General features: G+C 41.9%; 1 protein-coding gene across 1 annotated transcript; it reads right to left on the reverse strand.

Annotated features, from left to right (window-relative positions):
- Positions 1-361: 361 nt before the first annotated feature.
- LOC143329674 (cadherin-7-like) lies at positions 362-23,235 on the reverse strand. Its single transcript, XM_076745681.1, has 12 exons — positions 23,149-23,235; positions 19,807-20,368; positions 17,531-17,825; positions 16,920-17,039; positions 14,322-14,489; positions 13,275-13,462; positions 10,359-10,612; positions 10,143-10,279; positions 8,413-8,534; positions 5,818-5,935; positions 2,065-2,319; positions 362-1,794 (listed from the first exon to the last, which is right to left on the reverse strand). The coding sequence occupies exons 2-12, from the start codon at positions 20,098-20,100 to the stop codon at positions 1,292-1,294; spliced, it is 2,454 nt and encodes an 817-aa protein (XP_076601796.1). The 5' UTR covers positions 20,101-20,368; positions 23,149-23,235; the 3' UTR covers positions 362-1,291.
- Between the last annotated feature and the right edge of the window lie 1,773 nt (positions 23,236-25,008).

Raw genomic sequence — 25,008 nt, forward strand, 5'->3', positions numbered from 1 at the left:
TTCAGGAATGCATTTTTGTTATCGTTATTATAGGACTATAATAACCCGATAACACGAGTTGCCCATGAACAGTTCAAGATGCTGGTTTTTGGAAGTTCATTGTGTTGTCTGGTGTATTTTCTCAGTCGTCTGGTTTCAGGCAGAAACAATCTTTATGTTGGTTTTGTCTTTGTGGCTTTCAGCTCATCTTCAGCCTTGTTCTAAGATTTAGCAGCATGTGGAGATTCATGTTGACTTGAACAAACCGGCACTGTGCCAGTCTGGGTTAGGGATTACCTAAATGTGACATCATCTGTCAGGTAACAGCAGAGGACTGTGGGAGTTTGAGAAAATTTAAAAAACAGAAACATGTGAGTCAGTATTTGCAATTCAAAACTTTTATTTTGTATTTATGACAATGAAGATCATAAGCTGCTTATTGACACACCTGGATCCATGATCAATAATCAGTATTAAAGAGTTGAAACAGAGTCGAGTTTTCTGATTTCACCAACCTCTAAGGTGCATAGAGAACATGAAAAGTCTGAAGAGATCCAAACGGCAGCAACAGTTTTAGAAAAAAGAACCGTTTGTCGATCACAGGTTAGTATTTATTCTACACTGAAGTGTGGCACTCTTTAATAATCACTATTTAAATTGATTATCCTTGTATTATTAATTTATTTAGCATATTATTGATAAAATTCAAATGATCAGTATTGAAATGCTAACCCTTGAAATGAGTTAAATATAGAGCATGGAGTCATGTCACTTCAGTCCAGATCTAAGGAGGTCTTTACTCTCCAGAACTTCTCCCGACAAAACAGCTAAACCAGAACAAACAGACCAACCTCACAGACTGTGATGTCACATGATGTAATGTCATTGGTCAAGTTTATCAGAACTTCATTTTTCACATGCAAAAAAATTAAATAAATAAATACAAATAAATCTGTGAGACTCTTCACGTTTTTGTTTCAGAAACACTAATGGTTTTAGTTCTAATTGGACTACAGACATTGCAGACTTGAGGAGGATGCTCGGTTTTAAAAACATGGAGGTATTCCTCAGTTTCAGTGTATCAGAAACACCTCTGCCCCTGAGCATGACAGCAGCTTCAGAGCTGATGGCCTGAGACAGGAGTCTTATACAGATCCATGTGTGATCCTGATCCAGTTCAGAAAACTCAAATATAGACAACAGAGAGAGATTAAAACAGGAAGTTCCCACTTTAACCATGCTCCCCCTACCTGTTGCATCGACACACCTGTAGTGTCCTCTCTAGCCCCCTGTAGTTGCTGTAGTCTGATGGTTATGAAGCGAGCCCCCCTCCCTCATGGTGTGCATAGAGTTCTGCGAGCTTTCGGAACCTTGGCCCCCACCCGCTCAGGAAGTCATAGTTCTGCTCAGACTCTGATGAGCTCAATGAGTCTAGTGAACTTAATGAGCTGAGCGACTCAGCAGCTGACTCACTGCCCTCGAAGGCGTAGGTCTGTAGAGAGTCGTAGGGGGGCGCTGTCAGGTCCCGGTCTGCCTCTTCGAGTTTTTCCCTGATGTCCTGGAACAGCCTGTTCTTATCTGTCCTGTACTCAACTGTTTTGGTAAGAATTCCTGGTTTCTGGTTGTTGGTGTCTTGGCAGGTTTGGTGCGTTTTGTTCAGGTGCCTCAAAGTGAGCATGTCAAAGGCCTCAGTGTCCTCCTCACCTCCACCTTCATCATCATAACGAACAATGTTCTCACGAATGTCACGCTCATCATCCATGATCAGAGGCTCTCTCCTCCTGTGTCTGACAGCAACTATTACAATGATGACACCTGAGGACATAGGAAGGGGTGGATTTAATCTAACACTGATATGAGGGTTAATTATTTCATGGTTGCTATCTTGACTGTGGGTGGTTGTAATCTTGATTGAAGGTGGTTTCTATCTTGAGTATGCGTGGTTGCTAGGATGTATAGCCTGGTTGCTAGGCAGTGTCTATCTACAGGCACAGTACCTTGCTGTTTCGACTTTCTGTTTCCAGAGCTTATTTTCAGATTAAGGTGAAAGAGTGTTTCAGCTGATGATCATGCCTCGGATCTTACCCAGCAGAGTCAGGACACAGGTGAGGACTACGACGGTGGCAGCAGTGCTGAGGCCAACCCCCAGCAGTGGTGATGCCCCCTGACTGCAGGAACGGCGGTTTCCGGCATCATCACAGGTGCAGACGATGATGGACAACATGTTGGTGCTGCTGAGAGATGGACTGCTGCCATCTGAAATGACCACTGGAAGAAAGTGAACCAGCTGATCCCGCTGCAGGAAACCACTATGCCGAGTCAGGATGGATGCCGTGTTGTCTGAGGACAGATGGATGGACAGGATGAAACACTTGAGTTATGTCTAGCTTGAAGTATCTGCATGGCTTTAAAATAATCAACTCAGAACTGAGAGGAGACTTTTTAAGACTTTGGACTGGGAAAATAACAATGTATAAATATCATTGTAATAGTCATAATTTTAGATTAGAGATTTTCAAATGGACCGCAACAGCAGGATCAAATATGGCCATGGTTGTCCATGAGTGACTGACTGACTAACTGACTGGCTGGGCGGCTGAGTGTTGGGAATCTTCCCTTTGGGTAATGCGCTTTCAAAATGAATCAGTGCAATCTGTTTTCTGTTGTGTCACCAGAGGGGATTTGCAGCAACCTGTGTTATGTTCTCAGATAATGTTTACAGTGGTTTCAGTCATTGACTGAAGCTCATTCCAAATTCAATGCATACTAATACGTTAATATTCTGTGTTCTTGGATACTAAAGGTTTCTGAATTCATTGACAAGACCAAAATCCAAAATCTGCTTCATGCATCAGCAAACAGGCTACGTAATGTCCCTGGTTCTCTTTTTTCAAAGTTTTGCACACTTGCTCAACCTCCAAACTATTTTCATTGGTCCAAATCATCGCTGATGGCCTTGATGTTTCCATTTCCTCTCCAGTCAGCGGTCAGTGTGGACAGTGTGGTTTATTTACGATGTTGAAAAGTGGCACATCTTATATGATCCACAGCACCCTTTCTGTGATATCCTACAACTTAAAACCTAAACAACACAATCCTAAAAAACAAAAACACATCACCACAATGTAAGATATAAAAGAACTCCCACGTCAAAAAACAAAGACAGCTAAAGGAAAGAAAGTCATAGTATATTTCAGTTAAATTCTGTGGCCCTGACGGCTCGCCTGGTTGAGTGTGTGCCCGATGTACTAAGGCTGTGTCCTTACCACAGTGGCCCAGGTTTGATTACAACCCAGAGCCCCTTGCTGCATGGCATCTCCAGCCCCCACAGCTGCATCACCAAACAAAGGGAAAAAAGTTCGATGCATAGGGGAAGATTGTCCCACAACATGGCACCACTGTAACAAAGGAACTTCTGGCTTCATTATTCACTCGAGGTCATATCACTTTATATGAATGTACACTGGCCCTGGTTATATTATGCTGAGCATGGACCATTGGGCTGAGCAAAAAGATTTCAATACCTGGGATGTGAATAAATTGGAATAAAATGAGCTGCCTTGGAAATTTGATCAATGATGTTGAGGATGGCTGTGTTATGAGTGACAGTGACAATGTTCACAGCTATGTTTGACCACTGATGGAAGAGGGCAAAGCAGACCAGAAATCACTTTGACGTTTTGTTCCAGGCACAGACCAAGCAGGCTGAGACAAACTTATGACCATCCCTCTCCATGGAAGGCCACCAAAAGCGTTCACCTCCACACTGAGCTAGTGCTGTGGGTCAGGTCGATTGAGGACTGGCCCTGACGTGAACTGGCACTTGAGCTCGTGAAATACTGACTCCACATGGAGGGTCTGGTGGAGAGAGGATGAGAAGGAGGTAAGAGCAGTGAGGGGGCCTGCCAGATGGCTGTAGTTGCAGGTGGAGCACCTGTAATAATGAGAAAACCCAAGAAAGCATTGTAGTTGCTTCAGGTTGGTGGATAATAGCCACTCAGTCAGTGAGACCTTGGTGGGGTCCATTTGCATCTGCCCATGTGCAATAACATATCCCAAAAAAGACACAGATGAAGCATTCCAACTGGCCCCAGTGGGACATCTTTTCCAGGTCAGTAAGACACAGAAAATAGAATAAGAGAATATATAGAACTGGAAGTAAAATAATAACTAATTTTGCTCCCACAAGTGAAAATATACACTGGTCTGTCTCCTGTCTGTCTCTCCGTCTGCCTCTCCCTCTGTCTCCTGTCTGTCTTTCCCTTTGCCTCTTTCCCTTTGCCTCTGTCTCCAGTCGGTGGCACGGTGGCACGGTGGAAACACCCTCGCCTCACAGCAAGAAGGTCCCGGGTTCGAATCTCGCTGCGGGCACCGGGTGTGTCCTACACCATGCCTTCGGTGCCTGCTGCTCGAGGAGGGCCTTTCTGTGTGGAGTTTGCATGTTCTCCCCGTGTTCACCTGGGGTATCCTCCGTAAAAATATACCCCCACTAAAAACATGCAAGAAGATCACCACCTGACCAATGGTGACGCCGAAGATGGGTCCCCAGGCGCCGGTCTGGCTGCCCACTGCTCCTGGTCTGCCGCGGAGGAGGGACGACCAGGATGGGTTAAAGGCGGAAGTCAAATTTCACCTCGTGTGCCGTGCTCGCATGTGTGTGACAAATAAAGGGGAATGTCTCCCCCCGATTCTTCTTCTTCTTCTTCAACTGTCTGTCTCTCCTGTGTCTGTCAGGTGTTGGTGTGTCTCTGTGCAGGGGGGTAGCTGACATGTGTGCCTCCTCCTCACCTGAGCGCTGCTACAATCAGTCATTCTCACCTGCAGCCACAGTATATAAGCAGCAGCACTCCACTCATTATTTGTCAAAGCGTCCGTTATGCCTTGTGGTAACGACTGAGTATTTATTTCTCCTTTGTTCTCGCCGGCTTGCCTGCCTGCCTGCCTGTATGTGCTCAGGTGCCTTGCCTTCACCTGTCTCCGTCCATGCCCTGGACCATGCCCTGCCTGTCCTTGTCTTTGGAAAAGACTGGATCTGCTTTCTTCAGGCCTACTCCTTGCTGAGCCTGAAAAATGAGTATCAGTTTCTTCTGCTCTCACAGTTAAAGACATAAAACCTTCCTGATCTCGTGTCCTCTCTGCTTCAGTGTGACATTTTGCGTCCTGTGAGCTGCTAAACTGAAATTCCATTATGTGATAAGTATGAAAAATATGTTGTAATTCATGTTAAAAGAGAGCTGAGTTGTTAGGAGCCGATGGAAAAGAATAAAATATGAATTTAATCTTGTATGTGTCTTAAATTCTTCACAGTGGAACTGAGAGAAACAGAAAGGAGAGCAGATCTAATAAAGGTAATCATCCTGATCTTTAATTGACTATTCCCCAACAAAATCGAATAGAATTTGAGTAAATGTTTTTCTGTCAGCCCTTAAAATGTCTTTCTCAGTGAATGAAGTGTATTCAGTTGTCACAGACATACTGTAGGTTGAAAGCTCCAGGAGAAAGATAGTCAGTGGTCTTTGAATAAAGAAATTTCAATCAAACAGTGGCCTTCATGTTCAGCCGCTGAAATTATCTGTCTGTCTGCCGTGGAGGAAGGACGACCAGGATGGGTTAAAGACGGAGGAAAAATTTCACCAGTGCATGGCGTGTGTGTGCATGTGGATGTTACTGTGTGACAAACAAAGGGGATTGTCCCTCTGATTCTTCTTCTTATCTGTTTTAGTAGTTTGTGTCTAAAATTTGTTCAAGCAGTTGTATCAAGTGAGGGAAATTCTTGGCCTGGTTTCATTATTTAAGGTAGAGCTTCATGATAACGTGTTTTTTTAAGGTGTACTTTACCTTTATTGTCTCTCAGGGTGAAGTTGGGGTTCCCAGCAGCCTCAGTGCTCAGAGAAAACAGGAAGTGATGTCCATTCTCTGGTTCATCACGATCCACAGCACTCAGAGTCTCAATGATCTGAGATTTCAAAGGTCAAAGACAAAGAGAAAATTATTTCTGTCTGTTTTAGACTGAAAGCACTTAATATACTGTCAGATTCAATCTGTTGTGGATGATGAATTCCTGCAGAGATTTGGATCCTGCTGCACAAAGAAAAACCACCAATGCCAGGCGTTATTATCATTTTGTGTCAGCATGTGGTTATAAAGAAAATAAAGCAGATGGAGAAGAGGAAATTTTCTCACTATTGGACTCTTCATTTCCTGGAGGAACATAGCATACGAGTTTGTTCATGTTTCCCTGGAAGGTTATATGAAACTGAGCAGAGGAAGCGGAAAGACATCAGGGAAGCACCCAGAATGTGTGGCTATCCAAACTGGGCTTTCATCAAGACCACAAAAAGACACAGAACAGAGAGAGAAGAAACCGAACGTAAATGGAACAACATTGTAATCCCCTACATTGCAGGAGTATCTGAAGAACTCAGAAGGACTTTCAACAAACACCAATACCCTGTTCACTTCAAGCCCAGCAACAACTTAAGACAGAAACTTGTCCACGACAAAACACCCAGACACAAGCAGAGCAATGTAGTGTATGCAGTGCAATGCAGCGACGAATCACAAGTGCATGGCACAACACAGAAGAGCCAGCACCTCAGGTCAAGACTCAGCAGTCCACCTACATCTCAAGGACATGGGCCATTCTTTTGAGGACAATCAATCAATCAATATTCCTTTATTTGTCCCGCGAGGGGAAATTTCAGAATCATAATGTACACATTTTGGCCAGGGAAGACTGATGGTTTGAAATAGGAGTGAAAGAATCCATCCATATCAAACTGGAAAGACCCTCACTGAACAGAGGAGGCGGGCTAAGACACCACTTATCAGCCACTTACAATGCAGTCCTGAGATCTCTCCCCCGGGCAGCACAACAACCATTCACACCAGGAATCACATGACCCTATTGTGTCACATGATGGGTGGGCGGGTCAACGACCCAACCATTACCACACATCAACACCTATTGTGCCAGCCACACCCTGACTCATGTGTCTGTAATGAGTCGCATGATCCTGGGTGGAGGTATGATCCTGCAAGAGGATAATTACCTGAGACCCCTAACCAGTCAATTAGAACTGAAGACGCCTTTTGGATAAGAGGTGAAACATCCTCTAGAACCACAAACAAGTCCAGTTGCCTTTGGAAGCACTTAGAGGCAGCCTCAGTGTATTTGTGTTTGTCACATTTTCCCATTGGATCAATCTTTCAGTTACAATTACAATTACAACTAGTCATTTTGCAGACGCTTTTATCCAAAGCAACGTACATATGAGATTTTTCATACATCACAAGCAAGGTTCTAGATGGGAGAGAACAACAAGAGTAAGTGCCCTAACGCAACTTTCTGGTCCAACTGGACATAGGTGCTACGAGACAATGCTACAAATAATGCAAAAAGTGCATAGAGTCGACCGAGAGTTTTTTTTTTTTTTTTTAAATAAAACAAGGTGTTAGTTCGGAGTGACAGTGCTTAAACTAACTGAAACAAAAACACCCGATTGGCCCTTTAAAGTGTCTCCCTTTAACAGAACAACAAGCAGCTATTGTAAGAAGTGGATATGAGACTCAAAGGGGCGCCCACTCAATTTCCCGAGCTCATAAATCCATGTCATGTGACTTCAGGCTGATCCTGGTCATCAGACTGATCCCAGTCATGTGACATCAGACTGGGATCAGATTAGTTGCACAGTGATGGAACATTTGGATGCAGACCATAAACAGATTACAACAGATTTTTGAACACTTCAATATCCTTAAATAACACATAAATAACAGCTGATTCATTGGAAGGATAACAGTCACAGCTGCTGAGTCTTAAGACACCACCAAGCAGCAGCAGCTGGCTCAATGGCACTCAGGCAGTCCAACACCTGCATCATCATTTACTGAACTTTACTTCTCTTTATGTTTATAAATGTAAGTGAACTGTAAATGAATAAGTACATTGCTCACTGTGAGAGTTTATGTTGAAGTTGAGCATAATTTTAAAGACAGTTTGAGAAGAGATGTGAATTTGTTTTGTTGGCAGCTCTTCCCTGTATAAAACTCTAAACTCGAAAAAATTTTGTACTGAGGCTCTAACAATTGGATGACCAATAACTAAAGCAATCAAAAAACATAAGCAAAACACAGAAATATACAAAATAACAAACAACTAGAATACATTTAATTGTTGAAACACTGTCTCTGAGTCACAATGTTTCTACACATAATAATGAAAGCTGGACTGAACCACAGATTTCATAAGACAGCAAAAATCTGATATTTCACTCTGAGTTTATTAAGTCTGTGATGTGGGCCAATTAAATTTGAGAAACTGTGCAGTTTCTGGACCAATGAAAAGTATTTCTACTGCGGCTCTGAGAGTCAAAGCATGACAACATTTCAGAAAATACTGTGTGTAACAAACAGTATCCAGGTGATGCTTACCTGTCCAGGTTCTGAGTTCTCACAGACGAATGTTTCGTAGTCGATGGCAAAGCTTGGAGCATTATCGTTAACGTCTGTCACAGAGACCAGAACCACAGCTTTCCCCACCTGAGCCTGATCCACTGACACACACAGACACACCTGTCAGGTACGTCGGCTGAGCTGATTACATCATAACCAGACAGGAAGTCACCAAAAAAAAATAACAAACAGGAGGTTAACAATCTTTTATATCATTTGTTTTAATCCTGCAAAATTGAGACATCATAGTTTTATGGGGTTATGAACTGGGCTGTTTGTTGCTGGGAGCAGTGACTGCCTAAAGTGCTGACCTTGACTGCCTTGTTGCATTATTAATATGGATGAAATTGTCTCTTCTGAGCATTTTTATATCAAAACGGCTCTCTTTTCTTTTCTTAAGTTAATGTTTTTATGATTAATTTTCAAATGTGATTTGGGGCAAGTAGCTAACCCTGCTCATCACATAAAAGTACACCTGAGCATTAGCTCAGGGCGAGTGATATCATTCAGGTGGTAGAAACTAACTTGACAAGTTTAATGTCTTCATTTAACTCTTGTCATCCTCCTGATCATCTGTAGCCCCTTATTACACTGGATTCATTCAGCCACCAATCACATTTAAATTATCTGAATGAAACTAAACCAAACCCACATATTCAATTCCTTTTTTCACGGTTATGAGTTATACAGCAGGTGAACATAGACAGAACTGATACACCGTCGCATCACATTATAACAAAGCACTACACCATAATAACAATTAGCAAACAGTTGGATTACAGTTTGTCAGTAAATAAGAGTGAGTGCAGGTCTAAGGGGTAAGTTATGGTGAAGGGGAACACATTACAGGAGGGGATGAGTGTGGATCTAATCCCAGAGAAGGGGGGTAGAGGCTGAGTGAGGCTGGGAACTCTTTAGAGGATTTTGGCGAGGCCATCCCTATAGGCTGCACTTGGACCCTTTGGAGGGGCATGGCCTATGGAGGGGACTGCCTCGAATCCTACCTTAACCCTCGGGAGGGGCTGTAGGTTTTGGTGCCTTTTTGGATGCATTACGTTTAAATGTGTCCATTCATCTATCAGAGTTGTTGGTTTGATCCTCAGCTCCTCCGGTCCAAATGTTGAAGTGTGCTTGAACAAAACTGTTGTGTTGGTGTCATGGAAAAACAAGAACTCAAACCCAAATGCAGACCAGAAGGTGCAGACAAAGGGGAAGACACAGGCTTAAATAGACAGGGGAGGAGAACTAATCAGGCACAGGTGAAACGAATCAACTCAAGGGCAGGAAAACACAGGCAGTAAAGTAAAATCAGACACATCAGGAAAGACTTCAAAATAAAGCAGGAAATAACAAAACTAAACAGACTGGATCATCACAAAAAACAGCTTGTAAAGCGCTTTGGGTCCCTTATAAATTGAACTATTTACCACGCATCTCAGCACTATTTATGTTCACCTTTGTCCCTCGAACTTTAAAGAGTAACTTAACTTGTTGCTCACATTTCCACCTAGTGGGAATCCAAAATTCATAGTTATGGTTGTATTGGCCTCATGCAGAAGTCTGTCTCTGTTACTGTAGACGGTTTCCCTCCCATTAGAGCAGGGTTTCTCATATTAACTCTATAGAATGGGACCAGGGTTAATAAAATGACAAAAAAAAACAACAAAAAAAACTGTTACTGTTCAAAGTGAGATGAAGTCTAAACTCACAGGTCTCTGTGGCGAGGACAGTGATGTTGTGCAGAGCGATGACTTCTCTGTCCAGAGGTCTGCCTGTCGTGATCACACCTGAACTGCTGTCAATGTTAAAGTAACGCATCACATCTGACTTCCTGTCTATAGAGTACCTGCACACAGATTTAACACTGTTAAAACACCAGCACTGATTTTGACTCTGGATCTGTTTAAAAGTGGTAATGTTTGTACCTGATGGGGCTGTTGGTAGCATCGGGATCATGAGCTAAAACTGAACCCACTTCAGTTCCAACTGCAGCTCCCTCAGAGATCACCATCTGACTGACGGACGAGGAGAAGATGGGAGGCTCGTCCACGTTCTCCACCAGCAGACGTACTGTTGTCACATCGCTAAAAGGACCTGTCGACAGGTAGCGAGCGTCCACGTAACGATTGGATGCCTCAACACGCAACACGTAGCTTGACTTTATCTCAAAGTCCAGAGTCTGGAGGGAGAAGAGGGGTGGACTGATTTAGACACCGCTCTGCTTCTACTAAAGCTTATCTCGGCTTCCTGACTTCATTATCGCATCATGTGGAGATAAACTAGTCTCATATGGAGCTGTTAAAGCCTGATTTAAAAGGACATGATGTCCATTACTGAATATGTGTTCTCAAGATTCTTAATAAAATCAAGTATGGAGCAGTTAGCTTTGGGAATACCAGATCATTTTGTCTTTGCATGCATCACTGACATCAATCTAAATTTAAAACACAGTGTGTTGATGGTTGTCAGCAGCTGTTCAGCAGCAGTGGACTCTCCTCTGGGACCGTCACTGAAAACGCAGATTTAATCCAGAGAAGTGCTGGAGCACACTGCAGACTAATGCAATGATCAAACAGGCAGAGAGTTTCAAGCTGCAGATGTTCAGACAGGTTGACGGTTTAACATCTGGGTGATGAAATAAAAAAAAGCAATCAGAGTGACCCAAAACCCAGAACATTCATCCCTGGAAAGAAGTGTACTTTTCTGTGATCGCCAGAAACTGGTGACCTGGTACAAGACAAAACTTCAGGTCCACTGTGATGTTTTAAAAGAACTCCTGGCAGAACACAGTGCAGCAGACAGAAATGCCAGACGAACATATATTTTAAAAAACTGTTTTTTAACTGTCTCGTAGAGGTTTTAACAACCATGCATCACTCACTGGTCACAGGCACCCACAGCTCTAAAAACTGCTCTCATTAAACTGCTGCTTACAGAAGACCTTTCAGACTGGTCTGTCACCTCTAACTTCAGGCCAGTCACAGACCTGCGATTGCTCAGGAACATTTTAGAAACACTTGTTTTAAAGCAGCTGAATGATTTCCTCTGTGACGACACACACCGTGTTTGAACTGTTCCAGTCTGGTTTCAGGGTCCAGCACAGTCCAGAAGCAGCTCGAGTCAAAGCTGTGAATGACCTCAGAATGAACAGTGATGAGAAAAAGCTGTCTGTGCCGGTCCTGGTAGACCTCAGCGCTGCATTCGATCCTGTAGATCAGAATATTCTGCTGGACAGACTTGAGCACTGGGTTGACACAGTTCTTACAAGAGTTTTATGTGGCCATGGATGATCAGTCCTCTAATAAAACAGACCTGACATGTGGTGTCCCACAGGGCTCTGTCTTTGGTCCAGCCCTGTTCAGTCTCTATATGTTACTGCTTGGCAATATTATTAGAAATCGTAACATCAGTTTCCATAATTATGCAGATGATACCCAGCTGTATCTGTCTGTCGGCTCAAGTGATTCCTGTTCTATCAGCAGCTGAATTACATGTACCAGCCTGTGGATGACTCTGAACTCCTGACAGTTAAATCAAGACAAAACTGAAATCCTGGTTACTGGGGTCAAAGCTGAGAGACAGAAACTGTCTGAACACCTGAATCTACTGACACTGACACAGGTCAGAAGCCTGAAACCATGGACTCGGAGCTGAACTTTGAATGTCACATTAGAAACCAAAGTGTCCTTCTGTCATTGAAGGAATATTTCCAGAGTCAGAAAGTTTCCGTCATTGAAGGAATATTTCCAGAGTCAGAAAGTTTCAGGCAGAAATGGAAAAGTTAATCAGGCTTTAATCTCCAGCAGGCTGGACGGCTGTAAAGCTCTTCTGTCTGCTGAGTCTCAGAAAGCTGCTGGTCAGTTTCAGCTCGCACAGAACACAACAGAACCAGTTCTGACAAAAACCAGACCGAGAGTCCACATTAGCCTAATCTGAAAACCTTCACATTGGTCACCTGTAATCTGAAAACATTCACATTCTCTTCACATTCTAGGTCTCTCAGATCCTCTGACTCAAACCCCTTGATTGTTCCTGAACCAGAACTAAAAGCCTCAGAGAGGCAGCCTTTGTTAATTAAAACTCTGGACCAGCCTCCCTGAAGGTCTGAGGGGGTCTACGTCTGTTCACACCTTTAAACAATATCTTGAGACACATGTTTTTAACATGACATCCTCCTGAAGGGTCTTTTCTTTTCACCTAACTGCTGTTTTATTTCATCTTATCCAGCTGTTTTAATTCCACTTTATTTTATTTTAATTTTTTTCCATTGTTTTTTTTGTTTTATCACACATGTAATTATTATTTGCTTTTATGTTTAGCACTTCATGTTGCATTTTATGCATCACTTGTGCTATGTATACGAAGTGCATTATTATTAAGATAACCAGTATGTTCTCCAAGCACACCAGTGCCTGCAAGGAGGGCTGTGCCTTCTAACATGAAAGCAGAAGCTTCCACAAGAAAACCAGTATGTTTTGCAAGGAAACCAGTACCTGCCTCTAGAAGACTAGCTAATTCCACAAAGAAGACAGTACCTTTCTACATGGAAATTAGTTACTGATATAAGAACACCAGAAACCAGCACATATTTATGTTAAAGAAACCAGTATCTTAAGTAGTGTAACTAATACCTTCACTAGGGTCTCCAGTACTTCTGTGGGTGGCTGTGGCTCAGGAGGTAGAGTGGCTGTCCACCTATCAGGAGGTCAGTGGTTAGATCCCCAAAACTGCCCCTGATTCTGTGCCATTGGTGTGTGGATTCATATGTACGTCGCTTTGCATAAAAGCGTCTGTCAAATGACTAACTGTAACTGCAGTACTCACTGGGAATAAACCAGTACCTTGTGTAGTATGACCACTCCTTCCTGTGTGTTTGGATCAGTGATGATCCTGAAGGTCCCCAGTCCATCTCCATCCAGGATCCTATAGTCCATCTCAGCGTTTGGTCCAACATCCAGATCCAGAGCTTTGATCTTAGCAAGCCCAGCTAAAACTGGTACAGACTCTGGAACACTGAACTGGTAGCTCTCTGTAGGGACACAGTTTCACACACAGGTACACCCAGGTGCAGGTCAACAGACATATGATAATATCCTCTCCTCTTTACTCGAACTGTTGATATCTTCATCCAATGTGCTGTGGAGGATCCTGAAAGACCTGCCGGTGTAATCTGTCACAGAGTCCTGCACGGGTCCAATTTTCGAAACCCGTGCCCGCCCCGCCCGTCAATCATCAGACCCGTGAACCGACCCGTTACCCGTGATTGCATCAAATGTCAAACCAGCCCCGCCCCGCCCGTCAAAAAATGGACCCGTGTCCCGACCCGTTACCCGTGATTACATGCACTAAATAGCCTACAACAGACGGTCTCTCACTTAAAAAAAACGTTCTGTTAAGCCTGTTTTAACACAAGATGACAGCAGCCTTCATTAACGCTCTCAGCGAAGTCTTACAGTAGTAGACTGACTAGTCACACACAGACGCACCACTATTTCATATTCACCGCTTGCTAACTTAGCTCGTATCTCCTTCTCCTCCATGCTGTTTTTGTTGTTATTTCCGCGCGCGCGCGCGCTGTTGTCGGGGTGTGTGTTTATGTACTGGAGGTCAGAGGGCGTGCTGCGCGGTGCGCAGCGTCTTCGCTGCGTCATGCTGCTTGAAACTAGTGATTTTCATGACACAATAAAATGTTACCCGCCCGCTTTTGGTTCCGTTCCGCCCGTGCCCGTACCCGTAAAATTATAAATGCATATTTTCCACCCGTTTGTACCCGTCAATTGCGGGTACCCGTCGGATATCCGCGGGTACCCGGCCCGTTGCAGGACTCTAATCTGTCACCTCGCAGTATTTCTATGATGTCATAGTGAAAGGTCAGAGGTCAAACTTACTGCGGGGGAAACGAGGAGGGTTGTCATTGACGTCAGTCAGCATTACTGTGACAGATGTGGTTCCTGACAGACCACCCATCTGGCCAATCATGTCTTTAGCCTGGATGACCAGCAGGTAACAGTCCTGCACCTCCCGGTCCATGTCTGCAAGAGCTGTCCTCACTACACCTGCAGGACAGGTAAGATTCAGGTTTAACAAACAAAACACCACACCAACAACAAACTTGATAAATGCTGTTTAATAATGATTTGATCTGCAAGATTTTAAATTACATTTCACTCAGATAGCACATCATACCTCAAATTATGAAATGCTATGCTAATGAGTAGATACCACCAGTTAGCTTATATGTCTGTGAAGATTCTCATTCATCCAGGTCCTGGTACTTCTAAGTGCTTCACAAAGCCAATTGGACTTGCTTGTGGTTCTAGAAGACATTTCGTTTCTCATGCAAGAGGCTTTTTCAATTTTCAATCAAAGTTGTGATAATGTGATGCTACAGTGATTTCCTGTTTAGATTGGACAGTCTACAGATGTTTCCTAAATTTAATGTTTTTTTCTTTTTTGTGCTCTTTTCAGTCTGACTCAACAGGAAGTGAAAACATCATGTGATCTCTGACCATATCAGAGCAGATGGTACTGATCTTAAATACATGCATGATTTAGAGCAGAGGAGGCTGAAGCTGTTTATGATCAAATAATCCTCACACACACACGCACATAATCTCTTTCAATCTGTCGCTCTGCAGAGGATGAGTTAATTCACCGCCTCTCTGTGAACCATAAACATGTTTCAGGATCATTTACAGGTTAATGTCTGCTGCAGATAGAGAGGATGAGAAGGGGGAGCAAGCACGCTAAACTGGTTTATATAAGAGGGAGACATTGAAACATGACAGCGGGGCTTAGCTGAGTTCACGTGTTTAAATATTCAGACGTTTTGAGTCTGAATCAATGATTAAATGGTAGGTTTGTTTAATGAAGACTACGTCCTGGTATTTTGTTACAGAGTCTAATATCCACATAACTGTTAGCGTTAGCGAGGTGACTTCATGTGTCTTTACATATCTTATTTAACATATATGAGTCTTTTATGATCACTTACAGATGTAACAAATTATAATAGTTTTGATTTAGAAAAACATGCTTTGAAATATGTCTGTTTTCCCCCAAATGTGTTCTGTTTCTACATAAGTTATAATTCATGTCAAGTCCTCCTCTTGTTCAACTCCAAAGGACACAAGAACAGGTCAAATTTCCAACTCAATCAACTTTATTTTTTTCTTCCAACTTTTGTTCTGTGATTGGTTGGCTTCGTCAGTTGAATGGTCAGTACAGTAAATTAGATTGTAAACCATTGCTGCCTTTGGACTGAATCCATGAGTGAACTTAATGCTTCTTCTGTCTGAAGTCTGTTTGTTGGAATGCCTGAGGATCTCCATTCCTTCTCAGGTTCTCCAAATCAGTGACAGTGACTGATCAAGTAATGAGTAGCTGGTTTGCTGCTGCTGCTGCACTCTGGGAAGTGTAGTTCTTTGAGCAGTGTTAAATATATGGAAAAGCTCCATTCCTGTGATTCAGCTCAACAATTCAAGTAACAATTAATCCTCTAGTTAGTAGTAATAGTTAGTAGTATTGTATTTCATTAATGACTTCTTATGTTTGTTGGCATCTATCTGTTTCTGTACTGTTTGTTGTAGAAACTTCATTTCAATGTCAAAACATACATCTTCTACAGGAGACATATCTGATTGCTTGCTTTTATGATAACATGTTTCAGTGATTTTATATATTTTTTTGAAGTTTTAAAATTGAGAATGGAAGTCTATGGGAGGAATATTTGAAAGTTGAAATCTCAATAGCTACACGTGCTGAAGAATTCATGCTTGCATTCAGTAAGTCTGTAGCATTTGATATAAATTCACCTGTAGGCGGCGCTAAAATATTTGAAAATTGCAACCAGCGGCAGCAGCAGCAGTAGTGAGCAACCTCCAGCTTTACACACATTTTCTACAAGAAATGTAAATTCTAGATATTATCAATTAATCTGTGGATGATTTTCCTGACTAATCCTTAAATAGTTAAATTGAGGTTGTCTTCAAATGGCTTGTTTTGTCTGACCAACAGTCCAGAACACAAAGAGGTTTAATTTGGTAGAACATCTGAAAATATTCTGATATGAAAAGCTGGAAACAGAGAACGTTTTGAGTTTTTGCTTGAAGAATCATTGAAAACACATACTCAGGTGTGTTCAGGTTTTGCATTTAGGTGTACTCTGTCGTTGTACTTGGGTGTTATGTTTATGTTCATGTGTGCTCTCTTGATGTATTCTTGTGTTGCGTTCAGGTGTTGGATTCATGTGTGTTCGTGTGGTGTGTTAAGCTGTGTTTAGGTTTTTTCTTCAGATGTGTTCAGGCATTTGGTCCAGTTGTATTCAGGTGCTGTTTACGGGTGTTAAATTCAGGTGTTGTGTTCAGGAGCTGCATTCAGGAGTGGTGTTCAAGTGTTGTGTGCTTGTGTGTGCTGGTGCTTTCATGAATTATTATCAGATGTTATGTTCAGATGTTGCATTCAAATGTATTCAGGTGTGATCTCACCTGTCTTTGGCTCCACAGAGAAGTATGGCTGACCCTGCACTATGCTATAAATCAATCTGGCAGAGTTTCCATAAGTTGGATCATCAGCGTCTGTCGCAACCACCGTCACCACTGACGTACCTATAGAGAAATGATTTAAAATACATCTTTAATTAACAAAGTGAGGAGGTCACACTGCTTCCATGAAAGAACAAGCAAACAAATCGAATCAAAGGGTTTAAAAAACAGTAAGAGCCTGTTTGATTTCTGCTTTTCACATTAAAAGTGTGTTAAAACTCTGACTTTCACATTAACAGTCTGTATAAAGTAAGATTTTCATATTAGGAGCAGCAGCCTATGACACGTGGTTAACTATAGCTTTTTGGTGATCATTGTCTCAAACAAGTCACTGTTATTAATCAGCAGAGGAAACTTCAGCTTCTGGATGATTTCAGTCTGAATAAAAACAGATCCTTCAGTGTTTCTCTCATTACACAGAAAGTTTTTCTTATATTTTTCTTATATGTATATGTATATTATATTATAACCTTTCACAGATTATAGATAGCAGCTGATATCGTTATTACTGAGTAATAATGCCCTTCATTTAGAATGCAGGCATTCAGACTAACCTACGGGAGACCTCTCAGCTACACTGGCTGTATATGGTCCCTCCAGGAACTTGGGCTCATTGTCATTGATGTCCTGGACTTTGATGATGAACTGTGATTCGGGTTCGACCGGCAGGTTGGTCTTCCGGTCTCGAGCCTGAGCTCTCAAGGTGTAGTACGCCTGCTGTTCCCGGTCCAGCCTCTTGGTGGCATGAATATCTCCTGTATTCTCATCAATGGTGAATATGGACATCGCTCCTTCACCATTCAGGATGTACCTCACCTGACCTTCACCTTTATCCATGTCAGAGTGGAGCTGCACAGACCAGAGACAACCGAGTAAACCCGCAGAGGAAACCAGTTCAATTAAATCATAATAATAATAATAATAATAATAATAATAATAACAACTTTATTTCTATTGCACCTTTGCTACAGGAATTGCAGCTTAAAGTTTGCAAGAAAGAAATAATATGCACCAAGTAAGTGCTTTACATAGTTAAAGGGCGGGTATCAGTTTTATTTCTGTGTGTCCAGGATAGGTTTACCCTAGCTTAGCACAAAGAGTGGAAGCAGGGGAAACTGTTAGCCTAGCTTAGCACAAAGACTGGGAGCAGGGGCTAGCTGCGAGCCTTACTCAGCATAAAGACTGGAAGCAGAGGAAACTATTAGCCTAGCCTAGCACAAAGACTGGGAGTGGATGTTAACTGTTAGCCTTACTTAGCACAAAGACTGGAAGCAGAGGAAACTGTTACCCTAGCTTAGCACAAAGACTGGGAGTGGATGTTAACTGTTAGCCTTACTCAGCACAAAGACTGGAAGCAGAGGAAACTGTTAGCATAGCTTAGCACAAAGACTGGAAGCAGGGAACACTGTTAGCCTAGCCTAGCACAAAAAAAGAATCCACCTTCGAATAACTAAGTCAAATCTAAGTGGTGGCACGGTGGTACAGTGGCAACACACATCACAGAACATGGGGAGTGTTCTCCCTGTGTTCACCTGGGGGAAACCCCCCTCTAAAAAACATGCATGAAGATCACCACCTGACCAATAGTGACGAAAAAGAAACTAGGTCCCCACCGCTCCTGGACTTACCAGGATGGGTTAAAAGCAGAAGAAGAATTTCACCAAGCATAGCGTGTGTGTGCATGTTCTGTGTGGTGTGACAAATAAAGGAAGTCTTTCTTTGTCTGCCTGATTCAAGTGCTTTATCTTGTTTATCTTTCTTTCCTGTGAAAAAACTCAATGCAGAACTTGAATTTTGAATCTGCTGTTTTAAGTCGTCATCACTGAGTAATTACCATATAAACACAATAAGTATTGAGTGTGATTTAACCAACTGTCTAAACTGTAAACAGGTATGTTCTGATTCTTTTGAAGCCCTTAGTGTAGTCACAGGCACAAGCTTTCTCCCCCTGTCATGACAATGTAAAGCAGTATATCACCTGTAAAGCTATCACAATCAATTCAACCCATGTTTCTGGATGTTACCATTCATAGAACAGCAGAAGAATGAGGATGGAACCCTGTGGAACTGCACAGTTGAATAGTTCTTTACATGGTGTATGTTGGATTTTTGAACATGTGTTGAAACAGATGTGATAAGGAGAATTTGTAGTTTTAGCAGCAGTTAAAAATGGAGCTGTTTGTACTGAACCAAACATGTCCTCAAGTCTTTCTGAGTTTGCTGGTTCAGTTCTGCTTTTAAAATATCCTCCAGTTTTTACATGTGATTAGTTGGTGATTTGCTGTCAACTGTACACACACACAAACACACACACACACACACACACACACACACACACACACACACTGATCTGTCAGGTTGAGTGTGTACAGCTGTCGGCTAAAAGACTGACGTTGTGTTACTCATCTCAGAATGGGCTCTGTGTGTGTTCATAGCTACAGCCCAATCATCTCACAGAACATGGGCAGCTGTGTCATCCAATCAGAGACCAGATCTCAGGCTTGAGGACATGAAAAGAAAACAGATAAAATGATTTCAGATGAAGAACATGAATGTCTGACAGCCGACTGAAATAGAGAAAATAATAATGAAGAGATATTAGAAGGTGAACTTCACTGATCACACTTGTTACGTGTTACAGAAGTGAAGCAGGTGTAATGATTCAAAGTGTCCATTAGGTGGGGTTGAATATAAACATCAATGTGAATGTGACTGAAAACTCAAAATTTGAAGTCAGAAGGTGGCCTGAACTGACTCTCAAATCTGATTCTAATTATTAACAATGGAGTAATTAATGGAAATGAGTTAATGATGTAAAATGGATTTGTACCTTCCCGACATACAGTGGCTCGTCTCCAGTGTACTCCTCCAGGATGAAGAACTGGTTCCACACCCAGCTCCTCCTGCTCCTCTGGTGAGAGTGGACATGTCCTGCTGCTCCTTGTCCTCGTCCTCCATTACCTCCTGCTTCTACTCGTCCTTGCTGTCCTCCTCCATCACCTCTTGCTGCCTCTCGTCCTAGCAGCTGACAAAGGAGGACAGAGTTCAGGGTCATCGCCTCACAGCCTGGTTCCTCCCACTGGGTGAACATACTAAGCATGCTCAGAAACCACAGACAGTTCATCGCTGAGGAGACAGACACCAACTAGGAGATGTCAAATTGTCCAACAAGGAGACAACAAACTGTCCAATGAAGAGATGTCAAACTGTCCAACAAGGAGATTTCAAACTGTTCAATGAAGAGGTGTCAGATAGTCCAACAAGGAGGTGCCAAACTGTCCAATGAAGAGACATCAAATGGTCCAATGAAGAGATGTCAAACTGGTTGAAACCCAGAGATCAGTCTGCCAGACTTCCTCTCAGGTTGGGTAGGGCTGAATCCCTGTGAACACCTGAAACAAAATTTGATTTATCCATAAAATCTGTAACTATCTATAATTATCTATTATCTACAATAAGAATACAGAGTATGTGTGTGAGTAGCTTTAGGTTTCAACCCATCAAAATATCAGTGTCAGAGAGTACAGTGTCCCACATGAACTCATCTTCCTGCACCTTTGATATCATCCCCACTAAGCTGCTCAAGGAGGTATTCCCCGCTGTTTTTAACAACTCTTTGACCTCTGTGACTCAGCATGCAGCTGTTCACCCACTGCTATCTTACCCCCTTATCCTTTATCTCAGGTTCTGTTGAAAGTAATTCAATCCAAACTGCTATCTTTGATGAATACTAACAGTGTTTTTAACAGCTTCCTGTGTGTTTTTTTGTGGTTTCACAGTACTCAGACAGCATGTGTTAAGGTTACTATCGACCTGCCGCTAACTCCAGACAGAGACGACTTTTTGATTTTAGTTCTTTTACATTTAAGTGTTGCCTCTGACACAGTTGATTACAGTATTCACTTACATCATTTGGAGAGCTGGGGAGGCATCGAGAACGTTTTCTGTCACTGTGGGTAACTCTTCTTCCTCAATGGCTCAGTTGAACTGTGGTGTACCTGAAGGCTCAGTTCTTGGCCCCCTTCTCTTTACTACATACATGCTGCCTCTTGGCCAGGTTATTCAATATCATGATGTGTTCTATGCAGAGGACACTCAGTTCTACATGTCGTTACAACCCACAGATCCTAGCAGCCGAGCTAATCTTACAACCTGCCTCTCTAATGTCAGATCCCGGATGTCCCAGAATTTTCTTAAATTTAATGATGAGGAGTCTGAAGTCATTCAGTTCAGTTCCCTAAATTCCATCAGCTCCTTTGGTGCTAATCTTGATGGTCTCTTAAAATAATACCACACAGGCTGCTGGGAATCTATAGCTAATATTTGATGGTCAAGTCAAAGTTCTGTTCAGTCATGTTTCATCCAGTTTGTTAATCTCTAAAATTATGTGAATTGCAGATCTACAAAAAGTTGTCCATGCTTTTATGTATTTCTCCTTTCAGCCGGGACTCCCTCCATTGTCTGTAGCTGTAAAAATGCTGCTGCTTGACTCATTACTGGAACAAAAAGGCACGATCACATCACTCCCGCACTTGCCTCCTTACACCAGCTCTCTGTTTTATATTTTGAATTGATTTTTATTTTTTATTGCTTACTTTCAATGCCTTAAACAGTTTTATTCTTACATGCAGGTGTGACCTGTTAAACTGGTCTGTGCCCTCTCGACCATTAAGATCTGAGGATAGAGCGCTGCTGGTTCCTACCAGGTCTCGGTTTATGACTGAGGCTGATCGGGCTTTTGCTATTAAAGCCTCCAGGCTGTGGAACTCTCTGCCTGCTGCACTCGGACACATCGAGTCTTTGGCTTCTTTTAAATCTCTTGTTTCATGTATGTTTTTATACTCTTTTTATTCCAGTTTATTTTATCTTATCCTTGGCCTTTTTCTCATTTTATCTGCTTTATCTGAGTTTATTTTTTTCTTTTGTAAAGCACTTATATAAGTAAAATGGGGGTGGCTGTGGCTCAGGAGGTACAGCGGTCGTCTAACGATCAGGAGGTCGGTGGTTTGATCCCTGGCCTCATCAGTCCACACGCCGAAGTATCCTTGGACAAGATACTGAACCCCAAAACTGCCCCTAATGCTGCGCCATCTGTGTGAATTCATATGTATGTCGCTTTGGATAAAAGTGTGTGCCAAAATGACTAACTGTAATGTATTATTATTATATTATTAAGTTTTCTGTATTCTTGGACTGAAACAATCCAGTGAATCAACCAAAGTAGTAAGAGAACAAACCACAAGCACATTAACATCATATGTTGTGTCAGCTCATTATACATCCACACAGCTGTGAGCAGATGACAATAGATGAATGAAGTGAAAGACAGGCTGACCTTCCAGCACCAATTGCAACACATAATGTAAACTAAAACAATCTGTAATTAACATTAAATCTGGTCCATTTTATTCTGTTCGTAAAGTGACCACTGTAATTTTATTTACAGAGAATATTTTATAGTAATTACCCTGACAAAAACCTAAATAACTGACAGTTAAATAGCAAAATTTGAAATGTAAATAACTTTAATTGAATAAAATTTTACTCCAGTGAAGAAAACTAAAACTGTCAATGCTTCTGTAGATAATGTTCTTTGGTATAAGCTACATGTTAATATGATGTAATCTAAATTTTGCAGCCCTGAAGTTTCTCTTTACATGCTCTGAAATTGTAACATTTTTTTTTCTTTTGTGCATTCTCAAAACAGAGATAAAACATTATAACACAGCACAACAGAAAGGCTGCAGTGAGCAGTTATGTCGATGAACAACAGAATTGTTTGTCACGTTATTTTTTATTATTTTATCATTTATTATCTTTTCCTTTTACACTAAAATGTAACTTTCATTATTTTTACATTCAGTGTCTCCTGGTGTCACATTTATTTTGTTTTCCATCAGTACTTCATGCACATTGTTAACTGTGGGATAAATTAATCTGATCTGAAGTTCCAGTTGATCCTGTTAAAGCCGCTTCAGTAAACTGTGATGAATCACATCAGAGCAAACTGAAGAGGTAAACACAGCAAGTTTGATTTTTAATTAGCACAATGAACTGTTTGCTTCCTCACATTCTGCTCCTGTGTTCTTGTGCTGCACAGAGAGATTTTTTTCAGTGGAGTTTGGTTCAGGATTTAAATATTCAGAGCCGATAGTAAAAACAACATTCTTACCGCTCCAGCACCTGATCAGTGAGACCTTTTCTTGATCTGCAGGTTCCCTGATTATTAGTGAAAGGCAGGATGAAGTCCAGCAGCCGCTCGGAGTGAGCCACATCCAGGCTGACTCTCACTCTCCACTCACTCTGAGACCCTATTCACTGTGGTGGGGGGTGGGGGACAGTGTTAGCTCCTCCTTCTGGGGGGGGTGGGGGGGTGGGGGGGGGGTAGATATTGGATAATAGATTTTGCCACTACCAAAATAATACTGAGTCAATTAATCGTCTCATCTCTTGTGATTCAACCAGCATGGCACAGAGAAAGACATGGCTCAGACAGTTCGTCCATACTTATTTCTGACATTTTCTGATAGTAAATCCTGGTTTCACGTTAATGTGTGAACTCAACAAACACACTGCATCAGTCAATGTCACCATGACAGCGATGTCAACCAAAGAGAAATCCGGCCACATTAAAACCACATTCACCTACAGTCGGACCACTGTGAATGATTTCCAGCTACACTGAATATTCAACGTCACTAACAAATTATTGATCAATAGAAAGTTTATTTCAAAATAGAAAATGCTACACTTCATAATGTGTTTCAGCCTGTGCATAGCACAAGTTATGGCAGGGTCCTCAACTGCATCTGTTCAAGACAAATAAAATTACATTTATTTAGGCCTAATTCATCACACCCAAATATTCTGGTATTTTTCCAAGCGTATATCAGTGTAAACAGACTCCCTAAAACATGTAAAATCCATCATGATAACTGGATACTGAACTAGAAAAAGCTCTCAGAGCTCCATCATGGAGGCAATCAGTGTTCCAATGAATGAGTCCTGATCTCTCTCCTCTTCAGGATCCAGGCAGCAAACAAAAATACTCTGTGGTCCAGCCAGCAATGCTGAGAGGTTTGATGGAGGGTCCACGAGTAGAGAGGAAGGAGTATAATAATAATCTGCTTCTGGAGAGCTTGTGAATCAGTCATGAATTACAGACTTTTTCATTTGTTGCCTGGGGCTGGTGAGTTAATCAACAGTCACTGTCAGGACAGAATGGACCTCTTACAATGGTGAGTAACATTAAATGTGCACATTTTCTGAATGCATTAACATTCTGCGGGACAGATGGGAAGTTTTGGCAGGCCGGATGTGGCTTGCAGGCTGCCAGTTGATGATCAGCTATTGGCTGGGTCTGGACTGACTTGCCATTTGGTCCAGATGTGGACTGAGGTTGGGACATTGAGAAGCCCTGGTTTAGATTATATATTTATTGTCCATTAATTACATTAATCAATCTATCAATCTATCTATCTATCTATCTATCTATATTTTTTATTTATTTTTGTAAATTCACTACAGTAAATGAAATGAATAAATATGTAACAACTAGATCTGCAAGCAGGTATGTCAGATTTCTCAATTCATCTCATATCTGAAAGCGACCACGAGGACGAGAGCAGGAAAATGGACGAGTATAAAGTTGTATAAAGTCTCAGTGAAGTATTTTTTAGGAGAAAAATCTAAACTTTTACCTTATACATTGTTCCATTTCCTTTTATTGGTATTTTTGCTTTTGTTCATATTGTGTTGATTGTATATTTTGCTGTTTCCTTCTCAGATGTAGAAGAGGTGATCTGTCAGCTGATCTCAGGTGTGCTGTGACCCTGTTATCAGGTAGCTACACCCCCTGTGAATAATAAATTGAGGAAGAGTGAGAGACTATATCCAGTCACCACCTGGTGTATTGTAGTGGTGGCCACTGCTGCATCCCCATACACAGTCACTGGAAAAGGAGTGGCTACAAAATATTTTTAACTTTGTTTGTATCATATCCTCTTTTTTTTTTTAATGAGCATCACAAATG

The sequence above is a fragment of the Chaetodon auriga genome, chromosome 12, assembly GCF_051107435.1.
Source record: "Chaetodon auriga isolate fChaAug3 chromosome 12, fChaAug3.hap1, whole genome shotgun sequence".
NCBI lineage: Eukaryota > Metazoa > Chordata > Actinopteri > Chaetodontiformes > Chaetodontidae > Chaetodon > Chaetodon auriga.